Consider the following 23,895-nt stretch of genomic DNA (forward strand, 5'->3'; position numbering starts at 1 on the left):
CTCGCCGATGCGTAAAATGACATGCGGTGATGTCAGGCGTGCGTCCCGACGTCACCCCGCGTCATCCAGATCTTCAGCTCGGCGGGCGCGCACTGGAGTCAGCTGCGCGCCCGCTGAACTGTCAAAGGCCTATTAAGGCCACTTAAATAGCAATTTAAATAATTAACATAGCTGCCCGTCCAACCTTAAGGTTGGCGGGGGGGGGGCAGGCAGAGAGCCCAGGCGGCCTTCGCATTTATCATGAAATCTCATCCACGGGCGGGATGAGATTTCATGAAGGTTTTAAAACTTCAATAAAAATTTTTAATACAATTCATTGACATGTCCCACCTCATGTGACATGGTTACATGAGGGGACATGTCTTAAATTTTTTTCTTTCTTTAAATTTTTGAAAATCAAACTAATCTCCCTGAGGCTGCCCGGACTCAGCCTACCGCCTAGACACTGCAGTCATGGGACTGCACTCACTGGATCTAAGCGCTTTCGTGCTGGTGCATTCCTGGGATTTGATGCATTCCACCTGATTTTCCTGGGTTGTATTACAAGGCTGAGATAACTGACATGCATTAAACAATTTGTCCTCTTTCATCCTATCCGTATTATGCTGACCTTAGACATGGTGGGGGTAGAAAATCTACTTGGGCAGTTGCGCAAACAGGGAACTAGTGGACAGGCCACACAGTTCTTATTATAGGTCCCTTTTGATAGTAACTGATAATTGGGCAGGGAGTATAATGGGTGCTCCTGCCCAGGTCAGAGTCCTATCCTGGCTCGCTCATTTGGTCTTAAATATAATGTTACACTGCAACAACACTGCATCAACTATTATACATAGTTTAGCATCCATACACAGTTGCCCTGTGTTTTGGAGAAAAAGAGATAACAAGGTGGGCTGAATTTAGTCAGGGCAGTGAGGGCCCCAATAACAGGCCTGATAGCCAGGACTGGGGCAATCCGGCCTTGGCTGTTTCTGGGTGTCTGCCCACACTTCAGGCCTTTCCAGCAACTAATTAGTTTCTGTTGGGGCTCTCGTCCCTTTTGAAGGATGAGATCCCGCTTCCAGGAGCTGCCAGCCAATTGGAGGGCTGGCACCTCTTCAGTCTCAGCAGTGCCACCTGCAGCAGTGGCCACTGCTGGGACTGCATCTAGCTGAGAAGACACATGGATGGGCGTCGCTCTCGCAATGGGGGTTGGGGGAGGTGGGTTGGTGAAGGCAGGGGGCATGTTGCTGAAGGGGCAGCCATTGCTGCAAGGGGCCCCCTCTATGCGGGCCTCAAGAGTGTCTGATTATGAGGTACCCCACCCACCACCCCCAGCCCACAGGAAGGCTGCCAGGGTTCACCAGGCGATCTCACATGGCAGAGGACTGACCCGCTGCTGGTAAAGCATGCTGGCAGCAGGTAGGCAACAACCCCACACCCCTCACCTTCCCTCATCATTTTAGAGTTTACCCGTGACCCCCACCACCCCCGCCCCCATCACCCCGCGTTCCAACCCATCCCTAGAGGCTGCAAAATCCAGCCCAGCATGTGCAACCTATTTAGCTTATGTTCAACCTGCTTATCAACCAGGGGCACACTATTAACAGTCAAGAGCATTTCAAAATGTGTTACAACACTTTGGTGCCATAACACGCACTGTATTCTGGGATTATTGTGTTAGTCCTAGTCAGTGTGGTGAAGTCAAGACCTACTCCAATGTATCCCTGGCAGCACAGCAGCCAGATAGCATTTCCATCTTGTCAATTGTGTGCCATTACTTGTACAGAAGTCTATGTTAATCATAGGGTTTTGAGATTGGGAGAAACTGTTTCCATTGTAGTAGGAGGATTGGGCAGATTTGAGGTGAAATTTCTTTATTCAGCAAGTTGTTATGATCTGGAAGGCTAGATTAGGTTAGATATGTACTTACTAAGGAACATTTTGCAGGGTTATTGGAGAAAGAGAATGCGAATGGGACTAATCGGACAGCTCTTTACAAAAGCCATTGCGTGCAGAATGAGCCAAATGGACCCCTTTGGTACTTTATGGTTTTAAGTATACTAAGGGCATTGTCAATTCAAACAGCCATTGCTGTGTATTCCAAAACAAATATTATCCTATTTAGAATGTCTCTGCTGTACCTTCAGATGCACTTGGTATGCTGGTGTATTATACTTTTAAAAAAAAATCTTGAACCCTTCCGTCTGCAAAATCGAACAAGATTTCAACACTAAACCTTAAACTTTAAAATCAGCCAACAGACATCTATCATTTTGTCCATTCACCCATTGGGTTAAGCCAAGTGCTGAGAACATAAGTGGCAATATAGTTGATCGCCAACATGGTTTCTTCACACGTTGGTTTGATCTGAGACTCAGGCAACAGGAAGCCGTATCGGCCAGTGTCACGAAGCTCAAAGGTGAACGAGTACTTGATGCCAAGGTCATACGCCCAGTCATCTGAACCGCCAGCAGCAAGATCTAGTGTGAAAAAAATTTTAAAAAGCAATGAGGCCATTTTAGAAGAACATAAGAACTAGGAGCAGGAGTCGGCAATTCAGCCCCTCGAGCCTGCCCCGCCATTCAATACGATCATGGCTGATCTCATTTCGGCCTCAACTCCAATTTCCCGCCCTCTCCCCATAACCTTTCAACCCGTTACGAATTAAAAACCTGTCTATCTCCTCCTTAAATTTATTCAGCGTCCCGGCATCCACTGCACTCTGAGGTAGTGAATTCCACAGATTCACAACCCTTTGAGAAAAGTAATTCCTCCTCATCTCTGATTTAAATCTACCACCCCTTAGCCTAAAACTATGGCATCTCATTCTAGAATGCCCCAGAAGGGGAAACATCTGCTCCACGTCTACTTTGTCTAGTCCCTTTAGCATCTTATATACCTCAATTAGATCTCCTCTCATCCTTCTAAACTCTAGTGAGTATAGGCCTAAACTGCTCAATCTCTCCTCATCAGACAAGCCCCACATCTCTGGAATCAATCTAGTGAACTTCCTCTGAACTGCCTCCAATGCAACTACATCCTTCCTCAAGTAAGGAGACCAAAACTATGTACAGTACTCCAGTTTATGGAATGTTTCGTATAAAATGTGGACATATACAAGACTGGGGTTTTCCACCCCACTCCTGATTGAGATGCTTCCCTGGTGGACAGGATTGCTGCCAGCACAGAGATGATATTAAATAGACGATCACATTTCAGGCCCCAAGATTATTTATATGTGGGAGGTGGGCTCCAGGCACAGGTTGGGAGCCATACCAGTCTGGGTATGGTGGCAGGCCTTGGGAGGCCTTAAGATCTGGGAGGAGCAAGCAGTCGGTGAGCTGCCTGTAAAGGAACAAATTATTTCAACGTATTGATGGACACTGTGTACTGCCAAGCTTTTTCACATTGCTTTATATAGGGGAGAATTTTCTCCCCATCGGTGGGGGGGGGGAGGTTGGACTGGAGCGGGAGCGGGCGGATGGCCGCCCGTGATTGGCTGCGCGCCACCATTTTAGGTGGGCGGGCCAATTAAGGCCCACCCAGCGTGATGCGCACCCGGAAGCGCTGAGCACTCCCTGTGTGGGCGGAGGGGTAGGAGGGAGAGTTGCAGAAATCTCCCTGAGGCATGGAGCTGCCTCAGGGAGATCAGTTCGATCTTTAAAAATTTTAATAATGACCAAAAAAAATTTTTTAAGACATGTCCCCTCATGTGACAGTGTCACATGAGCTGGGACATGTCAATGAATTTTATTTTAAAATTTTATTAAACTTTAAAAATCTTCATGAAACTTCATCCAGCCCGCCAGTGTGATCGTCTATTTAACACCATCCGCCCGTGGGTGAGGTTTCATGATAAATGCAAAGGCCGCCTGGGCTCTTCGCCTGCCCCCCCCGACCGACCTTAAGGTTGGACAGGCAGCTCAGTTAAGTATTTTAATTGATATTTAAATGGCCCTAATAGGCCTTTGACAGTTCAGCGGGTGCACAGCCGACTCCGGTGTGTGTCTGCCAAACTGAATATCTGCATGATGCGCGGTGACGTCAGGACACACGCCCAACGTCACCACGTGTCATTTTACGCATCGGCGAGCGGGGCCACCCCCGCTCACTGACCCAGAGATTCTGCCCACAGAACTTACAGCACCAGGCCGTTCAGCCCATTTGGATTATGCTGGTGTTTATGCTCCACATAAGCCTCTTCTCACCCAACTTCTGCAAACCCAATCTGCATATCCTGCTATTCCTTTCACTAGTATGTATTTATCTAGCTTCCCCTTAAAGCTATCTGTGTCATCTGCCTCAACTACTCCTTGTGATAGTAAACACCACATTCTAACCACTGTTTGGTTAAAGAAGTTTCTCTTGAAATATCTTGCATAGGACCCCTTCTCTTCATGCCTGTCTATTGGCATCTGATTTCCCATGTGTCCAGTGTTCTGGGAGATTTGAACACAAGGATGAGAATACTAAAATGAAGCTAAAGTGAGAATACTAAGGTAAAGCAGCATTCAGGGGCCAGGAGCCAATGTAGGTCACTGAGCATAGCAATGATGCATGAACAGGACTTGGAATAAGCTAGGACATGGGCTGCAGGGTTTTGGATGACTTTAAATTTATTGAGTGTGGAAGTTGGAAGGCCAACCAGGAGAGCACTGGAATGGTTGAGACTAGAAAAGCACAGCTGGCGTGTATAGGTGTCTCCAGTGGATTGCAGATTTTCCTCAATGTTGTGAGCAGTTGTAACTGGTACTTTGGTCCTTAGATCTAGCTGATGCCTTTGTGACCCAGTGAATTGAATCAGGTTGCAGCTTTCAACCGTTGCCTCAACTGTGTCTGACCCATCTCCTGTGCCTCTGTCCTCACCCTTTTCCCTCCCTTCCAGAACCATGATAGGGTCCCCTTGTCCTCACTTTTCACCCCACCAGCCTCCGCATTCAGAGGATCATCCTCCGCCATTTCCACCAACTCCAGCGTGATGCCACTACAAAACACATCTTCCCCTCAACCCGCTGTCAGCATTCCATAGGGACCCGTTCCCTCCGTGATACCCTAGTCCACTCCTCCGTTACCCCCAACTCCTCATCCCCTTCCCACCGCACCTTCCCATGCAATCATAGAAGGTGCAACACCTGCCCCTTTACCTCCTCCTCCTCACCAAGCAAGACCCCAAACACTCCTTTCAGGTGAAGCATCACTTCACTTACACCTCCTTCAATTTGGTCTACTGCATTCGCTGCTCCCAATGTGGTCTCCTCTACATCGGGGGGATCAAACCCAGACTGGGTGGCCACTTTGCAGAACTTCAGTCTGTCAGCAAGCATGACCCAGACCTCCCTGTCGCTTGTCATTTCAATGCACCACCCTGCTCTCATACCCACATGTCCGCCCTTGGCCTACTGCAATGTTCCAGTGAAGCCCAACATAAACTGGAGGAACAGCACCTCATCTTCCGATTAGGCACTTTACAGCCTTCCGGGCTTAACACTGAGTTTAACAACTTCTGACTATGACCTCCCTCTTCCCTCTTGGCCCCAACCACCTCACCACCACCACCCCCCACCCCCCACCCCCCACAGGCCCGGTCACCCCCATCACAGGGCCATCTGTCACTTGTTTGTATGTTTTGCTTTCACAGAGTGCAGACCCTTGTTCTACTATTTACACAATCTGCTCTTACCTTTATGTCAATATCAGCACCTTCTTTAGTCTTTATTGCTACAATTAACACATCCTTTGTCTTCTGTCCATGACATCTTTGTTGAATCTCTCCTTAGCTTCCACCTATCTCTAACCTTCTGTTTTGCTCCACCTGCTCCCCCCTTCTTAAACAGTATAAAATCCATTACATTTCTACCTTAGCTCTGAAGAAGTCATATGGACTCGAAACGTTAACTCTGTTTCTCTTTCCACAGATGCTGCCAGACCTCAGGGTAGAGCCCTCAGCCCAACCATCTTCAGCTGCTTCATCAATGACCTTCCTTCCATCATATGGTCAGAAGTGGGGATGTTCGCTGATGATTACACAATGTTCAGCACCATTCACGACTCCTCAGATACTGAAGCAGTCCATGTCCAAAGGCAGCAAGACCTGGAAAAAATCTAGGCTTGGGCTGACAAGTGGCAAATAACATTTGCACCACACAGGTGTCATGCAATGACCATCTCCAACAAGAGAGAATCTAAACATCATTCCCTGATGTTCAGTGCCATCACCATCGTTCAATCCCCCACTATCAACATCCAAGGGTTTACCATTGACCAGAAACTGAACTTGACTAGCCACATAAATACTGTGGCTACAAGAGCAGGTCAGAGGCTAGGAAATCCTACGACGAGTAACTCACCTCCTGACTTCCCAAAGTCTGTCCAACATCTACAAGGCACAAGTCAGGAGTGTGATGGAATACTCTCCATGTGCCTGGATGAGTGCAGCTCCAACAACACTCAAGAAGCTTAACAAATAACAAAGCAGGCCATTTGATTGGCACCCCATCCATGAATATTCACTCCCTCAACTGCCGATGCACCATGGCAGCAGTCTGTACCATCTACAAGATGCACTGCAGGAACTCACCAAGGCTCCTTAGACAGCACCTTCCAAACCCACAACCATTACCGTCTGGAAGGACAAAGGCAGCAGACACATGGGAACAGCACCACCTGGAAGCTCCCCTTCAAGCCACTCACCATCCTGACTTGGAAATATATCGCCGTTTCTGTACTGTCGCTGGGTCAAAAACCTGGAACTCCCTTCCTAACAGCACTGTGGGTGCACCTATACCACATGGACCGGAGTGGTTCAAGAAGGCAGCTCACCACCACCTTCTCTAGGGCAATTAGGGATGGACAATAAATGATGGCCCAGCCAGCGAAGCCCACATCCCACAAATGAATGAAAAAAAATCTGCTGAGTTTTCCATTATTTTCTTCTTCCGTTTTTATTTCAAATTTCCAGTATCTGCAATATTTTACTTTTATATTATTGCAGCTTTCATGTTCAGGTATGGGTTTCAAGGGGACATAGTATTCCAAGGATCACGCCTGTTTCTCCAGGTGTGGTCACCTAGATCACACTCCAGGTTCCCTACCAGTGCACAGTACTGATACACAGGCCCCAGGTGAGAATGGTGTGCGTTAGCTCCATTCACTGTTTATCCTGGTTAGACACAGCTGAGATCAGTAACTCAGTATACAGAGAACCACCTGCCCTACCAATCTGTATTACAGTATGCTTGAGTTTCCATGAGGTGAGACTCAACACTACCCCTTATTGTTTAAATATAGTCTGCATTTAATAATACCACCTGATATAATTAATGATTTATATTTGCAGCAATGGGGTGCAGAAATATGAGCTCGGCATGTGGTCCCATGGGCAAAAACAGAAGCGAGCATTAAGGAGAAGGGGACCTCAGGAGGGTGCACTATGCCATTCTTGCCCCACATCTTGCACCAGCTCAGATACTGGCGCTTCAGTGCCTTGCATACATCTGACAAAACGGTTGCATCAACTGGATGGAGCACTGCACTGGATGGAGCACTGCACTGGATGGAGCACTGCACTGGATGGAGCACAGCACTGGATGGAGCACTGCACTGGATGGAGCACTGCACTGGATGGAACAGCAGCTGTCAGGGGCTGTGACAGTCCAGGTTTCTGATTGCCAGAGGAGTGTGGGAGACCGGGCAAATGACGAGCATCTGGAGTCGTCCATCAGGTGGTAAGTGTTGGATTTCCAGTGGGAGGTAGGTGGAGATCTGACGGAGTTACCAGAGGGTATGCATGCTCTGCCATGAACCGTGGAGGACTTTAATCAGGCCATTGAGTGCTGCTATCTCCCTCTCTTTGGAATGCATGCCTTCCTCCATCAAGAAATTGGCAACTCGCACAACTCGATTGGAGAGCCAGACCCAGCAGGGTCAATCAAGGGTTTCTGGGTGTACATTCAAACCTGCAAGCTCTCGCACAGTCAGTGAACTCAGTTAGGTATTGCCCGTGGAGCTCCAACCAGGTTCAGGTTCATCTATGCTGAGCAGAGAGGTCCAAGTGAACGTCACAATGGCGGATGAGTGGCTGCTCTCTGCATCTAGGGGCTCCCCTCCAGGCCCTTCTGATGGCGACATCAGCTCCTCTGTCCCTCGTGCCTCAGGGTACCGCAACAACAGAGGAGACTCCTGTCACTGTGCAATGTCCCTCACAAGGCCTGGGCCCTCACGGCCTCAGACAACCAGAGAACATGCGCCACAGTCATCCGGGCCGAGGGGGCAGTAGAGTCAGGAGCCTGCCTCCAGCACAGCTGGCAGTGATGGTGGAGCATCAAAGCGCAGCATTCAAATAAGGCATGAGAAAAACACTTTAGACACACAAGGGCCAATCAATGTGTATCTTGAGTGTGGTGTTGTTCAGCTGCTCTTTCTTAAATTGTTTTTCACTAGATGTTTGAGTGATGCTTATAAGTGGAATAAAGGCAATGTTGTTAAGTGTAGGGCTGCAAAACAATTATATATCCATCCTGAGTTTCAGAGGCCCTTGAGACAGATGTCTGCATAGAGAGACCTAAGAAGTTTAGTTAGGATCTTCTGATGGGCTGGCCAAGGGTCTTAAAGCAGCTCCTTTGCAATGTTTGTGGAGGCTGGTATCACCCTATTGGAAATGCCTCAGGATCAGAGCCACCCTCGTCTCCCGAGCACCAAGAACTTGCTGCCCTTCCTATTTTTCCCATCACACTGGTGCTCCTCAGGATCCCCCTCAGAGTTACTGGTGGACTCATCCTTCAATATTTCCTGGTGACCCTCCCATGTGCTCACCCCATGATGGAACAAAATTTTGTAGAGCAACAACAATCCAAAATACTCTATCCAGAGGATGTTGCAATGTGCCCGCTGTTCGATCCAGACACCCAAACCTCTTCTTCAATAGACCAATGGTCCTCTCTATAGTTGTCCTTGTGTTTGCATGGCTGGCATCTCCTCTGCAGGAGTTCGAGGGTCCCTGATAGGTGCCGTATGCCACCTCATCAAAGGATATCCATTATCACCCACCAACCTGCCATTCACTTGTTCAGGCGGGGTGAATGGCCATGGTACCTGGGAGTGCCGAAGAATGTACACATCATAGCAACTCCGAATATACTGCGCAAACATCTGTGGAATGCACCGCTGGTGATCGCAGACTTTCTGAATGTTTAGCAACTGAAAGCCTTTTTTCCGGAGCACTGAGACAAGCGATCACCAGCAGCTCCAAGAAACAAAAATTGTGCATCCGAAATCTCTTGATATCGTTTCCTCACGGATAAAGCGCCAGCACCTCGTCCATGTGCTATTCACAGCGGAAACCCTTTATGGTTCACAAAGGTCCCTTGGCTGGCCCAGAAGCACCTCTATGGCCACATCAGTGCAGTTAATGGTACCTCAGAAGTTTGGGAAGTTTGCATCAGCCCCAAACCCCCTCACTCTCTCTGTCTGACTCTCATCGGTTGTGAACCTCACCAATGCCTCCATCTTCCTGAATAAAGTGGCCATGACAACTATGATGCAGTGGTGCCCAGTGGGTTACTAAGGGTCATGAGTCTTTGGAACCCTCTTCCTGAAAAGGCAGTGGGAGCAGAGTTTTTAAACATTTTTTAAGGCAGAGGCGGATAGATTCTTTGTAAGCAAGGGAGTGATAGGTTATCAGGGCTAGGCGGGGTGCAGATCTGAGGTTACGATCAGGTCAGCCGTGATCTTATTAAATAGCACAGCAGGCTCGAGGGGCTGAATGTACATATGCAGACCCTTGGAAAGCCTCTGAAATTCTGACTAGGAATTCAGGATGAAAGTCACTTTCAAGGTGAGTGGTATTGGGTACCCCTTATGCAGCTTAATGCGATCTCCCCTGCAAATATGTCACATATTGAAGTGACTGCCACCTTTAAAAGGTGAAGCTTCCTTCTACTTTGACCCTCTGTCATCTCCAAATAACTGGATCGCTGTTGATACACTCTGCCAGCACAGGGTAAGGGTGTCTTGCTGCGTTCGTACACACACCTCTCATTGGCCTTCGGCATTTCCCTGATTCACTTGACGACAGACTTGTTTCTGCTGCCTCTGACCAGTTTCCCTCCTCTCCATCCTTCTCCTCAGAGCAGAAGCCTCCACCTGATTGGACGATCCCCATAGGCTCAATGAGGATTTCTGTGCAGCAACCAAGCTTTACGGCAGCCCCCCTCTGACAGAGGGACCTTCAAGCCCTGAAGCCTCTGAATGATAACCGAGGAAGTGCCACAGGATCACACAGTTGCTCAAAGTAATAAGGAAAACATCTTACCACACGCTGCGGCTACTTTAGCGACAGCCTCCTTAGTTCTTGCTCTGCCATGGCGCTGTGGGCTTTTATCCTGCCCCTGCTCATAAAGGAGTAGCCTAGCGTGATTTACGCCACCAGCGCAGCCCATACGCCAACTGTAAAAGTGCATGGGCTGCGTAAAATTCAATTCCATTGCCCTTTTAATGATGTTAATTGAACATGTGACCTTTGAACCAGCCCACCTTCCGTAATATCAAAATCGGATGCGGTGACCTCGAGAAGCTCTCCCAACGCCATTCCCAATCTAACAGCATGTCTGGATGGACAGACGCTCCCTCCCACATCACAAAATTCTGCCCCAGGCATTGGGAAGACAATAACGATGACTTGGCTGCATTATGGTCCATCGGCAATACAATTAATGAAGGAGAGCAGTGTGTTAAGTTGCTGCCATGTTCTCTGGGTGGCTAAATGCAGAACTCAGTAATGTTGAACACTTCAACACAGCCCAGCACTATGACAGTACCCAAGTCAGGATTGGATGACTGACCAACCCCACAAAATGTACAGTGGCCTGACAGCAGTGTCAATATTCACTCTGCTAAACATAATGCCTGTTTTGCCTGGAATCACTAGACAGGGCGCTTACATATTGTGCTTGATCCGGGACCAAAGGCATAGCGAGTTCCATAAAGACTGTGCAAAGCCCCAACTGCATTCCGAGCTAGGTCATTCTGAAATAGAGACACCAAATAACAAACCTGATTACTAAATATGACGAATATCAGAATGCAAGGCATTGGGGAAGAAACCCCCGTTTCTAGATTGCAATGCGCTCGGACTTTCATCTCCATACTGTTCAAACATCAAGCGGTATAATGATAGACGTCAGGAGGAGAAGCCGACTGCCACATCCCTGCCACGCTTTGATACATTGGGCCAATTAAAACCCAGACCTCTGGGGCAAATAGATTTTGCATATTTATACGCTGCTCGGTTTCTCCACAATCGGGATACATTAGAATCTGTTTGTTTAGAACTCATTGCTGATACGTAGATGGGGAGGAATTTTACAGCCCAATTGCAGGGGAGGAGGGGCCAGGGAATGCGGCAAGCCATTCAAAACTGCATGGACTTGAGCGGGACCAGAAGATCCCAACAGCAGGAGGGGCCATAAAATTCCGCCCATGGCAGATTAAATTTAATGTAGAGAAGCATGAAGTGATAGATTTGGGAAGGAAAAATAGAGGGGTCAATCTAAATCATTCAGTCATGGGTCTCAAGGTTGACTTGGCGCTCCAAGTATCAGAGATGGGCAGGCTCAAGACATGCCAACTCACATTCGGAAGATGTAACCCTTCTTCCTGTACCTACAGTTGTGGTTTACCCAGATCTTACTTAAATTGTGCAACGTTACAGGGACTGCAGAGACAGAGATGTGCCACAAATCCTTGAAGGTGATGGGGCAGGTTGAGAAAGCAGTTAGCAAAGCATATGGCGATCCTGGACTTTATAAATAGAGGCATAGAGTATAAAAGCAAGGCCTTGGAGAGGATGCAGAAGAGAGTGACCGGAAATGTAAAGGGCATGAGGGAATTCAGTTACGTGGAGAGTTTAGAGAAGCTGTGGTTATTCTCCTTAGAGCAGAGAAGGTCGGAAGAGGTTTAATAGAGATGTTCAAAATTGTGGGCGGGATCTTCTGGCCCCGCCCACGGCCAGGATCATCTGGTCCCGCTGAAAGTCAATGGACTTTTGGCTGGGCCGCCAAATCTCCCATTGCGGGTGCCACCACAGCAGGGCCAGAAAATCCTGGCCTATGAGTGGCTTTGAGAGAGTAGATAGAAAGAAACTGTTTGCATTGGCAAGCGAGTCGGTAACAAGAGGACACGGATTTAAGATTATAGGCCAAAAAAAAAGGGAGATGAGCAGATTTTTTTAATGCAGTGAGTTGCTCTGATCTGGAGTGCATTGTCTAAAAGGCTGGTGGAAGCAGATTTAAGAGTAACTTTCAAAAGCGAATTGGATATATATTGGAAAAGGGGAAATAATGTATGGTTACTGGGAAAGAGCAGTGGAGTGGGTTTAATTTGTAGCTCTGACAGAGAGCAAGCACAGGTACAATAGAATGAATGGCCTCCTGTGTAGTATGACTCTATGTCATGCATGAAAATAGCATTTTCCAGATGTCACATAACAGGTCATAAATGAAGCAGTGGCTACAATATAGTAATAGCTTTATCCACACTATATCCTGTGCACTGTTGTGTATGAGCAGCATGGAGCCAAGTCCCTTTGTATAGTAAACAAGTAATTTACATAAATACCTTTAATTAATTCAGAGTTTATTTGTAAGATGCAGCCACCTACCAGTTCATCATGGTCAAACGCCAATGAGTAGGTGTAGAGGTATGGGAACAAACATTTCTGAGAGTACGAATGCATGGTGAGATACGCCTTGATGATTGAACTGTGGTTACGGATGAAGTCTGCAACAGCCTTGACCTCCTTTTCAGATTCTACATATGGTCCGCAGTAAATCGGAGAACATGGATCCCTTGAGGCTCCATTGCCTGCAGGTTAGGCAGGTATTTAACAGTTACAATTGTCACCTTCTACTTTTTACCATTGTCTACAACTACCATAAGCTGTGGATCACAGATAAAGGGCTGAGTCCTCCACCCTTGTCCCAGCTACCCCTCTCCCAGCCCCACTGCCCCCTACCCACCACACTGAGACTTCCGCAACTGATGCATGCAAATGCCAGCCATGGAGATGGGGAACTTGTGTGCTTACGTTGCGGGTACCCGGTCCATTCTCTTCTGGCATACCCCTGTTCCTGTGCCTCCCAAAGGACCATCACATGAAGTGTGGGTCCAGAGCAGTGTTGAGGGTGCTCTAAATGTACAAGATGGAGGGAGATGGCCTTGTAACAAGCTCCTCACCCTCTATTTATTTGGGTGTTTTTAAAGCTTGCTGCACGAGGTGTCCACTGTGGGTTAGAAAGCTGGAGACTTGGGATCAACTCCAGCCCAGCCTGATCCACTGGAAGTCTCCTTTGTCTGATGGCTGTAAAAGTTCTATGTGAAATAATTCTGTACAATCCCAGTGGACATGGGACTGTATCATTAACTGCTCATAATGCAACCGCAACTTGACAACGTCACAGACAAGACCGAGGTTGGTGTGGGAAATGAAAAAATGTTATCCTAGGCCTGGACGGAAAGCTGTTCTGAGTTTAGGGCTGAGACCCATTGATGGAGCAGAGTAGACAAAATAGCAATTTGCACCTAGCTGTGTTATACCACATCAGGGATGATTTTACATCTGTCCACCTGATGGACACCAGACAGGTAGGCAGTTAAAATGCGTTACATTACTTACCTGTCCTGGAACCACCAGGATCCCACTATCTATGAATATATCCAGCTCTCCTGAGTGGGCAACAAGGACATCTGCCCACAGCCATCCATGTCCTTCATTGCATATGCATGTCATACCCCAATGACATCATCAAGATCTGACTGCAATTTTAACTCGGGCTTGAGCGGAGGAAGTGGCTGCAGTTTTCCCACCAGACCAACCGGGGGGAGGACCATCGCTAAAAGAGGCCAAAAAAAAAAAAGTAGGCACTCTTCTTTCCTTCATGGGGGCCGAGGGAAACCTTAGGCCTCCCCCTGCTCTGAACTCTTCCCCGCCCTCCTGACTGCAAGACCCCTGCGAGAGGGCACCCACTGGGCTTCGGCAGGCAGGCAGGCATAAGCCAGAGGAACTTCCATCTGCTGGCAGTTACTTGCCACCTACTTCACACAACTTCCAGAGGAAACGAGCCTCGGGAGTTAAAACATCTCATACTTAATCTCCAAACTTTCCAACTCAACTGCCCGAAACCCAGCTGGAGTTCAGATTGGCAGCGTGGCCACAACAGGTCAGCTTCTCTGCTGGAACTATCCCACGGGGCCCTTCGGACCCACATTGTGCGACTGAAAAGCAATACTTAAAGAATTTTAAATCCTCGACCTTTAATTTGGATAATGACAAAAATATGTTTCTTAATTTAAAAACACACTGCCCCACAGAGAGAAAATTGTTTGTTCAAATGCAGAGGCTTACCACACCATTTGGCATTGAAGTTTCTGTTCGGATCAGTGCCCACACAGTCGGAGCCAGGATTTCTGGATCGTGTCTTCCTCCAAAGCCGATCCTGAAGTTAGGCAGAGTGACCAAGCGCATACACAAAATCAAAAAGCAGTAAAGCTTGGAAATGAAGTGTACCAGTAAAACTTGTCCAAACTGGTCTTCTACACCTTAAAATGGAACTCCATTATCACTGATTACTGATTTTTACTGGGATTGGAAAATTTTGAACTGGTTTTTCCTTCTGATAGATAATATCCTCACATGTTGTGCTATGCGAACGCATCTTCATATATTTGCAAAACAAAAAACTACTGCGGATGCTGGAAATCCAAAAGAAAAACAGAATTACCTGGAAAAACTCAGCAGGTCTGGCAGCATCGGCGGAGAAGAAAAGAGTTGACGTTTCGAGTCCTCATGACCCTTCAACAGAACAGTTCTACTGAAGGGTCATGAGGACTCGAAATGTCAACTCTTTTCTTCTCCGCCGATGCTGCCAGACCTGCTGAGTTTTTCCAGGTAATTCTGTTTTTGTTTCATATATTTGCATTTTATTCCAGTGCAGTATTCAGAATTGGATGGTGCAGCAAATGTCACCTTGTTTTCTCAGCAGGTTACTTGCCACCATCATGTGTCATCCCATTTCTAGAGAAATGTGTGATCATCCCTGAAATTTCCTCCCTAAATCTGTCCGCCTCTCCACCTTGCCTTCCTCCCTTAAGATGTTCCTTAAAACCTACTTCTTCGACCAAGATTTTGTCCTGATAACTCCTTATGAGACTCGATGTCAAATCCAATCTAATAAGACTCCTGTGAAGTACCCTGAGATCTTAAAGGTTCCACATATAGGCAAGTTGTTATTGTATAGGAGAAGAAATTACAGGGGTACTGGGAGAGAAAAGGGGAGTAGGACTGATAAGATAGCTTTACCAAAGAACCAGGACAGGCACAGAGGATGGAATGGCCTTCGCCTGTGCTCTATCTTTCTATGATTCCATAATAAGGAGACTTTTGAAAAAAAGTCATTGAAGGTTTTGGCAGCCAGCAATACTTTGGTAATATAAGTAATTAGTGACCAGGCAATATTTTACAGGTGGAAGTAGATGGCATTGGCAGGATATGGGGTCAGATGTTCAGCTCAAGGTTAAATAGAACACCGAGGTTTTGAGCAGTCATGTTCACCATCAGACAGTGGCCAGGGAAGGAAAGTGGAGTCATCAGCTATGTGTAATCTGATGTTTTCAGGTGGAATGTCGTGAGAGTTAGCAGGTAGATGAGAAATTGGGCATGGTGAAGGATAAGTCATGGGTGGACTTCATAAGCAATGTTGTGACAGCAGGAAGAGAGACCGTCGCAAGAGATTCTCTAGGCTATGACTGGATATATAGGACTGGAACAAGGAAAATGCAGCCCCACCCAGGAGGGACTGTTGCAATGTGCCTTTAAGGGATAGCAGCATGACATTCACTAGAAAGGAATTCTGCTTGTGCTTTGAGCAAGGCACACACAGCCACAGTTCTGCTGCTGTAGTCTTCAAGCTTTCTGTCCTGTTCACATGTGCCTAGACTTAATAAATGAGTAATAATAATTAATAAATAAATATGTTATGTTTACTCAATCCCTTATGAGCAATTGGTGCCTTTATATCATTATAACACACACAACGGAAATACCAGCAAAATACTTTGCATAAAACACCTGATCCTTACCTTGGTCCAGGAATAGGCATAACCATCTACATTTACAACAGGAACAACCAGAAAATCCAGTTCATTGACAAGAGTGTTCAGGGCAGAACTTATTCCAAAATTTCTGATAGCCTGTGGAATGCATAAGTTATTTGTATAAAATATCGCTGGAGCGTAATTCTCAATCTCACTATAAATAAAAATCCCACAAGTTATAGATGAGTTTCCATTACTAACCTCTTTCACGAACCACTGGCAAAATGCTGGAGAAATCCACTCCCTGGCATGGATTCCACAGTCCAAGAAGATAGCAGGTTTTGGAGAACCTGTTCTCTTGCCTACCTTTAATAAGAGATTGGCACACACCATCATTCGATAAGGCTGCTTTATTAGTGAAACCAAAAACTCTATCAAGCTTTCACAAAACATGGGTCTCCTGACACATAACAGCAGAGTGGGGCAGAGAGATCAGAAGCTATCACAACAGTAATAAAATATGGAACATGTCTTCTTACCCAGAGGAGATAGATGCTTCGTCCCTCATAGCTCCGTCCAATTTCAAACCGAGAAATTAGGTTTGGGTTTTCATCAGCAATGGCAGCAGTCCAAGATTCAATCTGCAATTGATTATCAAAATTTCACGGGCACTGGAAACATTTTTAACATTATGCATGTATATCTTTTGCTAGTAAAAGGGAAATATGTGAACATGTCTTATACATAAAGCCCGTTACTGCCGCACTCGTTAATGTATGTTTCTCCCCATTACCCAACTCTGCAATCTCCTCCAGCCCCATATCCTCCTCAAAAACTACATTCTGGTTTCTGACCTTTTTTGCATATTCAAGGGATTGCATAAGATATATGGCATAGAAACAAGACATTCAGCCCAAACAGTCCATATCCATGTTTACGCTCCACTCAAGCCTTCTCCCATCTTTCATCATCGAAATACACCATCATAGCTCTCTCTTCCCTTCTACCTCATGTGCTTGTCTAGTTTCCTCTGAGATGCATCCATACTATTGATTTCAAGCACTCCCTCTGGTAGTGAGTTCCATTCTCACCACTCTTTGGGTGAAGAAGTTTCTTCTGAATTTTCAGTTGGATTTTTTGGTGAAAATCTTATAACTGATGGTCCCTAGTTATGCTCTACCTGACAAATGGGAAACTTCTCCCTGCATCCAATTTATCAAAACCTTTCCTAATCTATTTGGCTACCCTTCAGCCTTCTTTCTCCAAGATAAAAGAGACCCAGCCTGTCAGTCCTTTCCTGATTATGTATATCCACCCATTTCTGGTATCATCCTTGTAAATCTTCTCTGCACTCTCTCCAGTGCCTCTATATCCTTTTTATAATATGGTAACCAGAACAGCACACAGTACACAGACTGTGGTCTGGATACAGGATAACTTCCCTACTTTGAGTTTTGATCCTCCGGCATAAGTCTAGTGCTAAGTTTGTTGCTTTATGGCCGTGCTAACCTACGGTGTAACTTGTAGTTTTGGCATACCTGTACTCTGTTATCCTTTTGTGCCTCTGCACCACTAAGATATGTTCCTTCCAAGTAATAAGTGATCTCCCTATTCTTCCCACCAAAGTGTATTACCTCACAGTTTTTCTGTGTTAAACTTCATTTGCCATTTTTTGGCCATTCTGCAAGTTATCATTATTAAGAAGTCTGTGGGAAAGATCTCAGAGCATTTAAGGCATAATTAATATATGCATTCAACATTAGATGCAAGCCCAATTCATATGGCTCGATAAATTTTCTTGGTCTATTCCAAGAGCAGATTTGTTGTTGTGGTTATTAGCATGAACTAAAACTGTAAGGAATGAATACTATATTAACAGATTACAGTGGTAGCTGCTAACAGCCATTTCATTCCTTTTGTTGGGAAAATGGAACAGGTAAACAAACCAGCCAGGTTTGCCCTAAGACTGGAACAAAAGCTGGTAAATGGAGTTATAATATCTTGTGACACCTGGAATGAGCGAGCTGTTCCATGATGAAAGGTTGCACAGACTGGGCTTGTTCCCACTGGAGTTTAGAAGAGTGAGGGATGATTTAATTGAAGTATACAAGATCCTGAACGGCCTTGACAAGGTGGGCGTCAAAAGGATGCTCCCTTCTGTGAGTGAGTCCAGAACCAGGGGGCACTGTTTTAAAATTAGGGATCGCCCTTTTAGGACAGAGGTGAGGAGAACTTTTATTTCTCTCAGAGGGTTGTGCGACTTTGGAACTCTCTGCCTCAGAAGGCGGGGTCATTGAATATTTTTAAGGCAGAGGTAGGTGGATTATTGTTAGACAAGAGAATCAACAGTTATGGGGGGTGGGGTGGTTAGATGGGAACTGGAAATCAAGAAGATCAGCCATGATCTTAATAAGTGGCGGAGCAGGCTCGAGGGGCTGAATGGTCTCTTATGCAATGCAGATCTAATCGGTTTGCCTAACCGTCTCAAGAGTGCGAATGACCTATTCCTGCTCCAATGTTCCTACGACTGGCACAAGGTCCAACAGAGCACTTTTTTTTTTTAAAAAATTGCAAATACTTTAATTTTTACCTGATCCCAGTTATGATAGAGTTCATAATCATAGCGAATCGACCGGGACCCCTTTCGGTCAAACTGGTTCTTAATCAAGTTCTGCAGGTTCTCAGTTAATATCCTGTGTGAAATAAAATAGCACTCTCTCTCTCTTTTAATTAAAAAAAAAACGTACAACTATACGATTATAATGTTCAGTGAAAGTTAATATAGGGTCTGACACTAACTCACATTTCAATCCAATCTTCTTCAGTCCAGACTGAACTTCCGAGGCCCATCCAGCACCCACCCTGAAATCCACACTCCTGTTTGTGGTCACCAGCTCAACCGAATGTGGCTGCCAAAAATCAACCTGTGCGCACATCAATAACACAATTAATGGTCTCGTTTCATCAAACTTAATTCAATATCGGCGTGTGAAATAGCAAAGGTGAAAATCATACCTCCGCAGAGCGGGACACATCCCTTATAAACTGTAGGTGCTGTTCATTTTCCGGCTTCAGACGCAGAACTTTATCCCTTGCAACAAAACAAAAGCTAAATGTCAGACTGAGTTTGTGAGGGAGACGTTCCCTCTTCCGTCGCTTGCACATCTGGAGAAATCCTCACCCGGGATATCGCCCAACGGGACCTGAGACCGCAACAGCTGTAACAAAACCCAGGAACAAGAGTCTTTCCATAGTTTTGATCGGATTGTAGGAGACACCTTGTCAGGTCAGAGACAGTTATACGGATGCAGCATCCAGACCAAGCATCTGACTGCTATCTACAGCACACCACACCTCATTTCCCATTCAAGCATGGAATTTGCATACTCATGTATTTGGCAACATTTACATGTTTGCTGACATTGGTACAGGTGTGGACGAGCTTTAATCTATTGTGCAGTGAACTATCACTTTACTGCTTAATCTTCCTCCCCTAACTAGATAGGGCCAGGATGTCGAGGACTAGCTGGGCTATTTCTGTTTCAATTCTCTTCATCCTTTTTTAAGACACTTAAGAAATTTCTGTCCAATGTAGAAGCTGAACTGAAGTCTATACTACAGACACCGGGCATTGGTACCTGCTACTGGTAGCAGTAAGTTATACTAACAGCTCGATCAGCATAAGGTGCATTTACATTGTGCTTTTTCACTGTTAGTAACACCAGCTTCTGCCATGGTGGTCACCTGTAGGCATCATTCAAGGAGGCTATTAACCAATACTTTGTTAAGTTTACTTTGAACATATAGGAACATAGGACTTGGGAGCAGGAGTAGGCCATTCAGCCCCTCTTGCCTGCTCTGCCATTCAATAAGATAATGGCTGATCTGTTTGTGGCCTCAACTCCACTTTGGCATCTGCCCCCCGACAACCCTTGACTCCCTTGCCTATCAAAAATCTGTCTAACTGTGGTGTTAACCGTGCCTCAGTCAGTAGCACTTGTGCCTCTGGGTCACAAGTTCATGGATTCAAGTTGCGCTCCAGAGACTTGAGGGAGGGCAGATAAAGATTGAGGTCACAGCCCTGGTTGTCCTCATGAGGTGGATGTAAAGGATTCCATGATAATGTTTTGAAGTGCAGATGACTCCTCCCTGGTCACCTGCCCAATATTTATCCCTCAACCGACACCATTAAATACAAATTATCTGGTCATTATCATACAGTTGTTTGTTGGACTTTGCTGTGCAAAAGTTGGCTGCACGTTTCTTAAATTGTAACAGTGACTGCACTTCTGAAATAATTAATTGGCTGTAAAGCACTTTGGGGACACCTGATGTTATGAAAGGTTCTATGTAAATGCAAATTCCTTCTTCTTTCTTTAGGGTGCACAGGTGCCTGCCCAGGGTGTTTAAATTAAGGAGTCTCCCCTGACCTTATAACTTCGGCTGGGTCAGTGCTGAAGATCATGGGTGGGCACATCACAGCACAATGCCTGGACATTGACCATTAGTGTTAGACTCGCCACCAAGAGCCGGTGGCACGAGTACAGTGCTATTTAAAATACTTCAGCGTTGTAAGGACGTTTGCATTGCAGCCTACCGACAGTCTGATAGTAACCTCAAAAAGATGGAGTTAATCTGCAGGCTGTGTGGGATCTTTTAAATTTGATATTTTCCTGTGTAACACTTCACTTTGTCACTAAGAGGCTGACAGACAGTAGGAGAACAGAGTCCAGCAAAATAGAAAAAAACTCAAGACTGGGGCATTGACCAATTTACATTTTAAACACACTCTCCTGGGGTTTCCATTGGTGGGGAGATAGGAGGCTTGCAACACTCTGTGGCTGTAGCCTCACGAATAGCTTTAGATCAATGGATGTTGGCATGAATTGGGGAGGGATTGACTTGATGTGCTGTATTATTGGTACAATGGCAGCACTGTACGTCTTTAACAAGATCAAATCCTTTAGACGTAGAACCAGCAACATTGCTGTTATAGCTGTTCCGGCTTACCTTTGCCTTGATTCATGAAAGTTTGCTTTTGGAGCTTTTTGCCTACTTTGACATTGCACTTTGGGTGCCTCAGGTTTTGTTTGAATCGGATCTTGTTAGATTCCCTTACCCTTCAATGTAGTCTGCTGTAAATAAGGAGCAGCACCCCATGGCTAGCATAGGCCTTTCCTTGAGAATTATCTTGGCTTTAGGCAAATAGATGATGAGGAGGCATTGTAGGAATATCTAAATATTTTACATTGCTTTAATTTCTAACAAAGCCATAACAGGAATGGGAACAGATTTGGTTTAAACTGTGATCTCAAAAAGTTTGTCTTCTCCTCCCACCCAAAAATGCTGATTTCAGCACAGGCTTCCCATCACAGTGGAGTGTAGGATAACGGTATGAGGCCATAGCAAAATAAAAGGCAATGTGCTGCTCTAAAGCATACATAGAAGGTTAATTACACCTAAACTACAGCTTGGGGGACAGCAAATAAAAGGAAGTAATGTTGTATTTTAAAAAGGCAAGGGGCCTCTCTCTCTTTCTCATCTCTGTTTGAGCAACTAGGTGGTCATATAACATTTGATAGGGCTACATCCAGCAGGAAGCAGATAATCAAACAAACTGGTATAAAGAGATGCCATGTTCTTACTTAGTTTGGAAAGAAAGAAAGACCTTTTCTTCCTTCAACACCCTGCGGCGTGAACCATATTTATAGATTCACACACAAGTTCCGGGCTTGAGGCCAAAGCAAGTATTTGATTATTGTGATTAAGACTAATGTTTTGTCAATAATAAATGAAGTGGCTTATCAGACATATTACTGTCTCTAGTTAAACCGTATCTGTTTAATGGGTAAAGGACCTAGCCAACAGTTTGATGTGGTGCCCAGAGCTCAAGCTGGCAGTGGTTTGAATTTTGAGTTGGGGATGGACTGTCCCTGATTTATCTGGACATGTACGACAGTAGAATTGGTAAAGTTGCTCCTTGGATATTTGAACAATGAGTAAATTGGAAGAGAATGCAGTCCAGTATTTCACAAGACATGGTGGTGGTGCCACCCAAATAAGAGAGTTGTAAGGCAAGGATTATTCACTGTAGCCAGAAACCAGTCTGCAACAAATAAAAACTTTACGAAAGAATGTAAGCAGTTGAAAGATGCTTCCCAGAGGGACAGGACTGAGACCATAGAAATTCACAGAGGACTAGAAATTGGGTAGCCCCATTTATTTGGACACAGGGTTCACTATTCGCAACCTGTCCATGCCTAGTTAAATAAGGTAGGCAGCATGTAAAATTGGTGTACCCACCTGACCTCCCATGATTGTAGTGTCGCCCAGAGCAGCTCTGGTCTCTGTAGCGCTGCTGACAGCTTTTGCGCATAGCAGCGGACCAAATAGCATTCTGAAGAAACCACATGCTCCAGGCAGCCTTCTGTTTTTAAAGGTGCAGTCTCATTAGAAGGGAAACTGCAGTCCTGCACTGCAAGCTACTGGATAATTACTTCAGACCACTGGGGGACAAGGAGAATGTCGCAGCACGCCAAGGAAAGGACTTCGCACATCAGTGCTGCCCCCTTGGAGGCACTGGCCAGACAGACAAACACCAGAGGGTAGGAAACCTACACGGATGAGCTTCAGGAAGGATTGGGTGAAGGTGGCAAGGGCATTTAATGCCTTGCATTTTGCACCCAGGACATGGCAGTAATGCCAAAAGAGGCTCAAGGAGCTCAGTCAGGTGGTCAAGGGTAGTGCATCTGCACATCTCACCTGTCCCCATCACACCACACATCTCTCACACTGCTCATTGTTAAACCAAGAAACATTAAACCCAGGCCCAGCATGCTCTTTAATTCAGATGACTGTAAATATAACATTACATAACATAATATGAAGATGAGCGCAGGAGCTCCCTCCAGTGTCCTGACCAATATTTGTCTCTCAACCAAGATCATTAAAAAACAATGAACTGAACGTTATCTTATTGTTGTTTTTGGGACCTTGCTACATGCAAATTGGCAGCTGTGTTACCTACATTACAACAGCAACTTCTTCTTCTTGAGTTCTCTGCCGGAGGACAGGTCTGACCCACAGTGGCACAACCTCCACCACGGGCAGGGCAAGGAGGCAGGTCCCGAATCCACCCCAGCCGGAACGGTAATCGAACCCAGTGATGTTGGCATAAATCTGATCCATATCGGACATCCAGCCAACCAGCCCCACCGAGGAATCCGACTTGCTATGGCAATCTACATGTTTACATGCATGTCACCTTGAATTAGTCATAGTGAAAATAGAGGGTCCAATTTCTTTCCATCATATGGCTGACCATCAATCTCTTCCGTTCTTCCCACCTGCCATTGGCATATATTGGAAGGATTTACAAGTTGACAACCAAACCGTTCGGCCACATTGCGAACCTTCCTTCACCATGGAGTGCCGGAGCTTCTGGGTCAGAGGCAGGGACACTACACACTGCATCGCAAGACCTCCTGTAACAGTGACTCTGCTTCCAAAAAATACTTTGTTAGCTTTAGAGTGTTTTGGGATATACTGAGGTCGAGAAAGGTGCTGTATAAATGCAATATTTTCCTTCTTTAGATTTGCCAAAGAGCGTGGAGCCACCACAGTAAAGTATCTGATACCACAGCAATCACACGGCAGCTAAAAAGTAATTGCATCCAGGCAACGTGAACTTTTTTTAAATAATTTTTATTTTTTTAACGTCAGCAAAGAGTTGATTTTTTTTTTCTCAGCTCTTCACTGATTCCTAAACATGAGGCACAGGAAGCTGAAGTAGAGGTTCAGAATGCAGGATCCCCTGCGCGTTTGTGC

At 45.8% G+C, this 23,895-nt stretch overlaps 1 protein-coding gene and 1 non-coding gene across 2 annotated transcripts; both read right to left on the minus strand.

Annotated features, from left to right (window-relative positions):
- Positions 1-1,520: 1,520 nt before the first annotated feature.
- Positions 1,521-19,320, minus strand: LOC144694232 (carboxypeptidase B-like). The gene is made up of 11 exons (XM_078564575.1): positions 19,250-19,320; positions 19,084-19,159; positions 18,868-18,992; positions 18,659-18,761; positions 16,608-16,709; positions 16,330-16,434; positions 16,114-16,224; positions 14,381-14,471; positions 12,638-12,840; positions 10,920-11,004; positions 1,521-2,462 (listed from the first exon to the last, which is right to left on the minus strand). The coding sequence occupies exons 1-11, from the start codon at positions 19,318-19,320 to the stop codon at positions 2,251-2,253; spliced, it is 1,284 nt and encodes a 427-aa protein (XP_078420701.1). The 3' UTR covers positions 1,521-2,250.
- LOC144694338 (U11 spliceosomal RNA) lies at positions 9,194-9,328 on the minus strand. Its single transcript, XR_013579722.1, has one exon. It is a non-coding gene; the product is annotated as a U11 spliceosomal RNA (small nuclear RNA).
- Positions 19,321-23,895: the final 4,575 nt, after the last annotated feature.

The sequence above is a fragment of the Cetorhinus maximus genome, chromosome 19, assembly GCF_964194155.1.
Source record: "Cetorhinus maximus chromosome 19, sCetMax3.hap1.1, whole genome shotgun sequence".
Classification (NCBI taxonomy): domain Eukaryota; kingdom Metazoa; phylum Chordata; class Chondrichthyes; order Lamniformes; family Cetorhinidae; genus Cetorhinus; species Cetorhinus maximus.

Excerpts from the sequence above, each read along its gene's own strand:
- LOC144694232 (XM_078564575.1), bottom strand. The coding sequence starts at position 19,320 with ATGGAAAGACTCTTGTTCCTGGGTTTTGTTACAGCTGTTGCGGTCTCA. Across the intron at positions 18,993-19,083 it reads ATGTGTCCCGCTCTGCGGAG|GTTGATTTTTGGCAGCCACA; the intron begins GTATGATTTTCA and ends ATGTGCGCACAG. Across the intron at positions 12,841-14,380 it reads CTTCAATGCCAAATGGTGTG|GCAATGGAGCCTCAAGGGAT; the intron begins GTAAGCCTCTGC and ends CCTAACCTGCAG.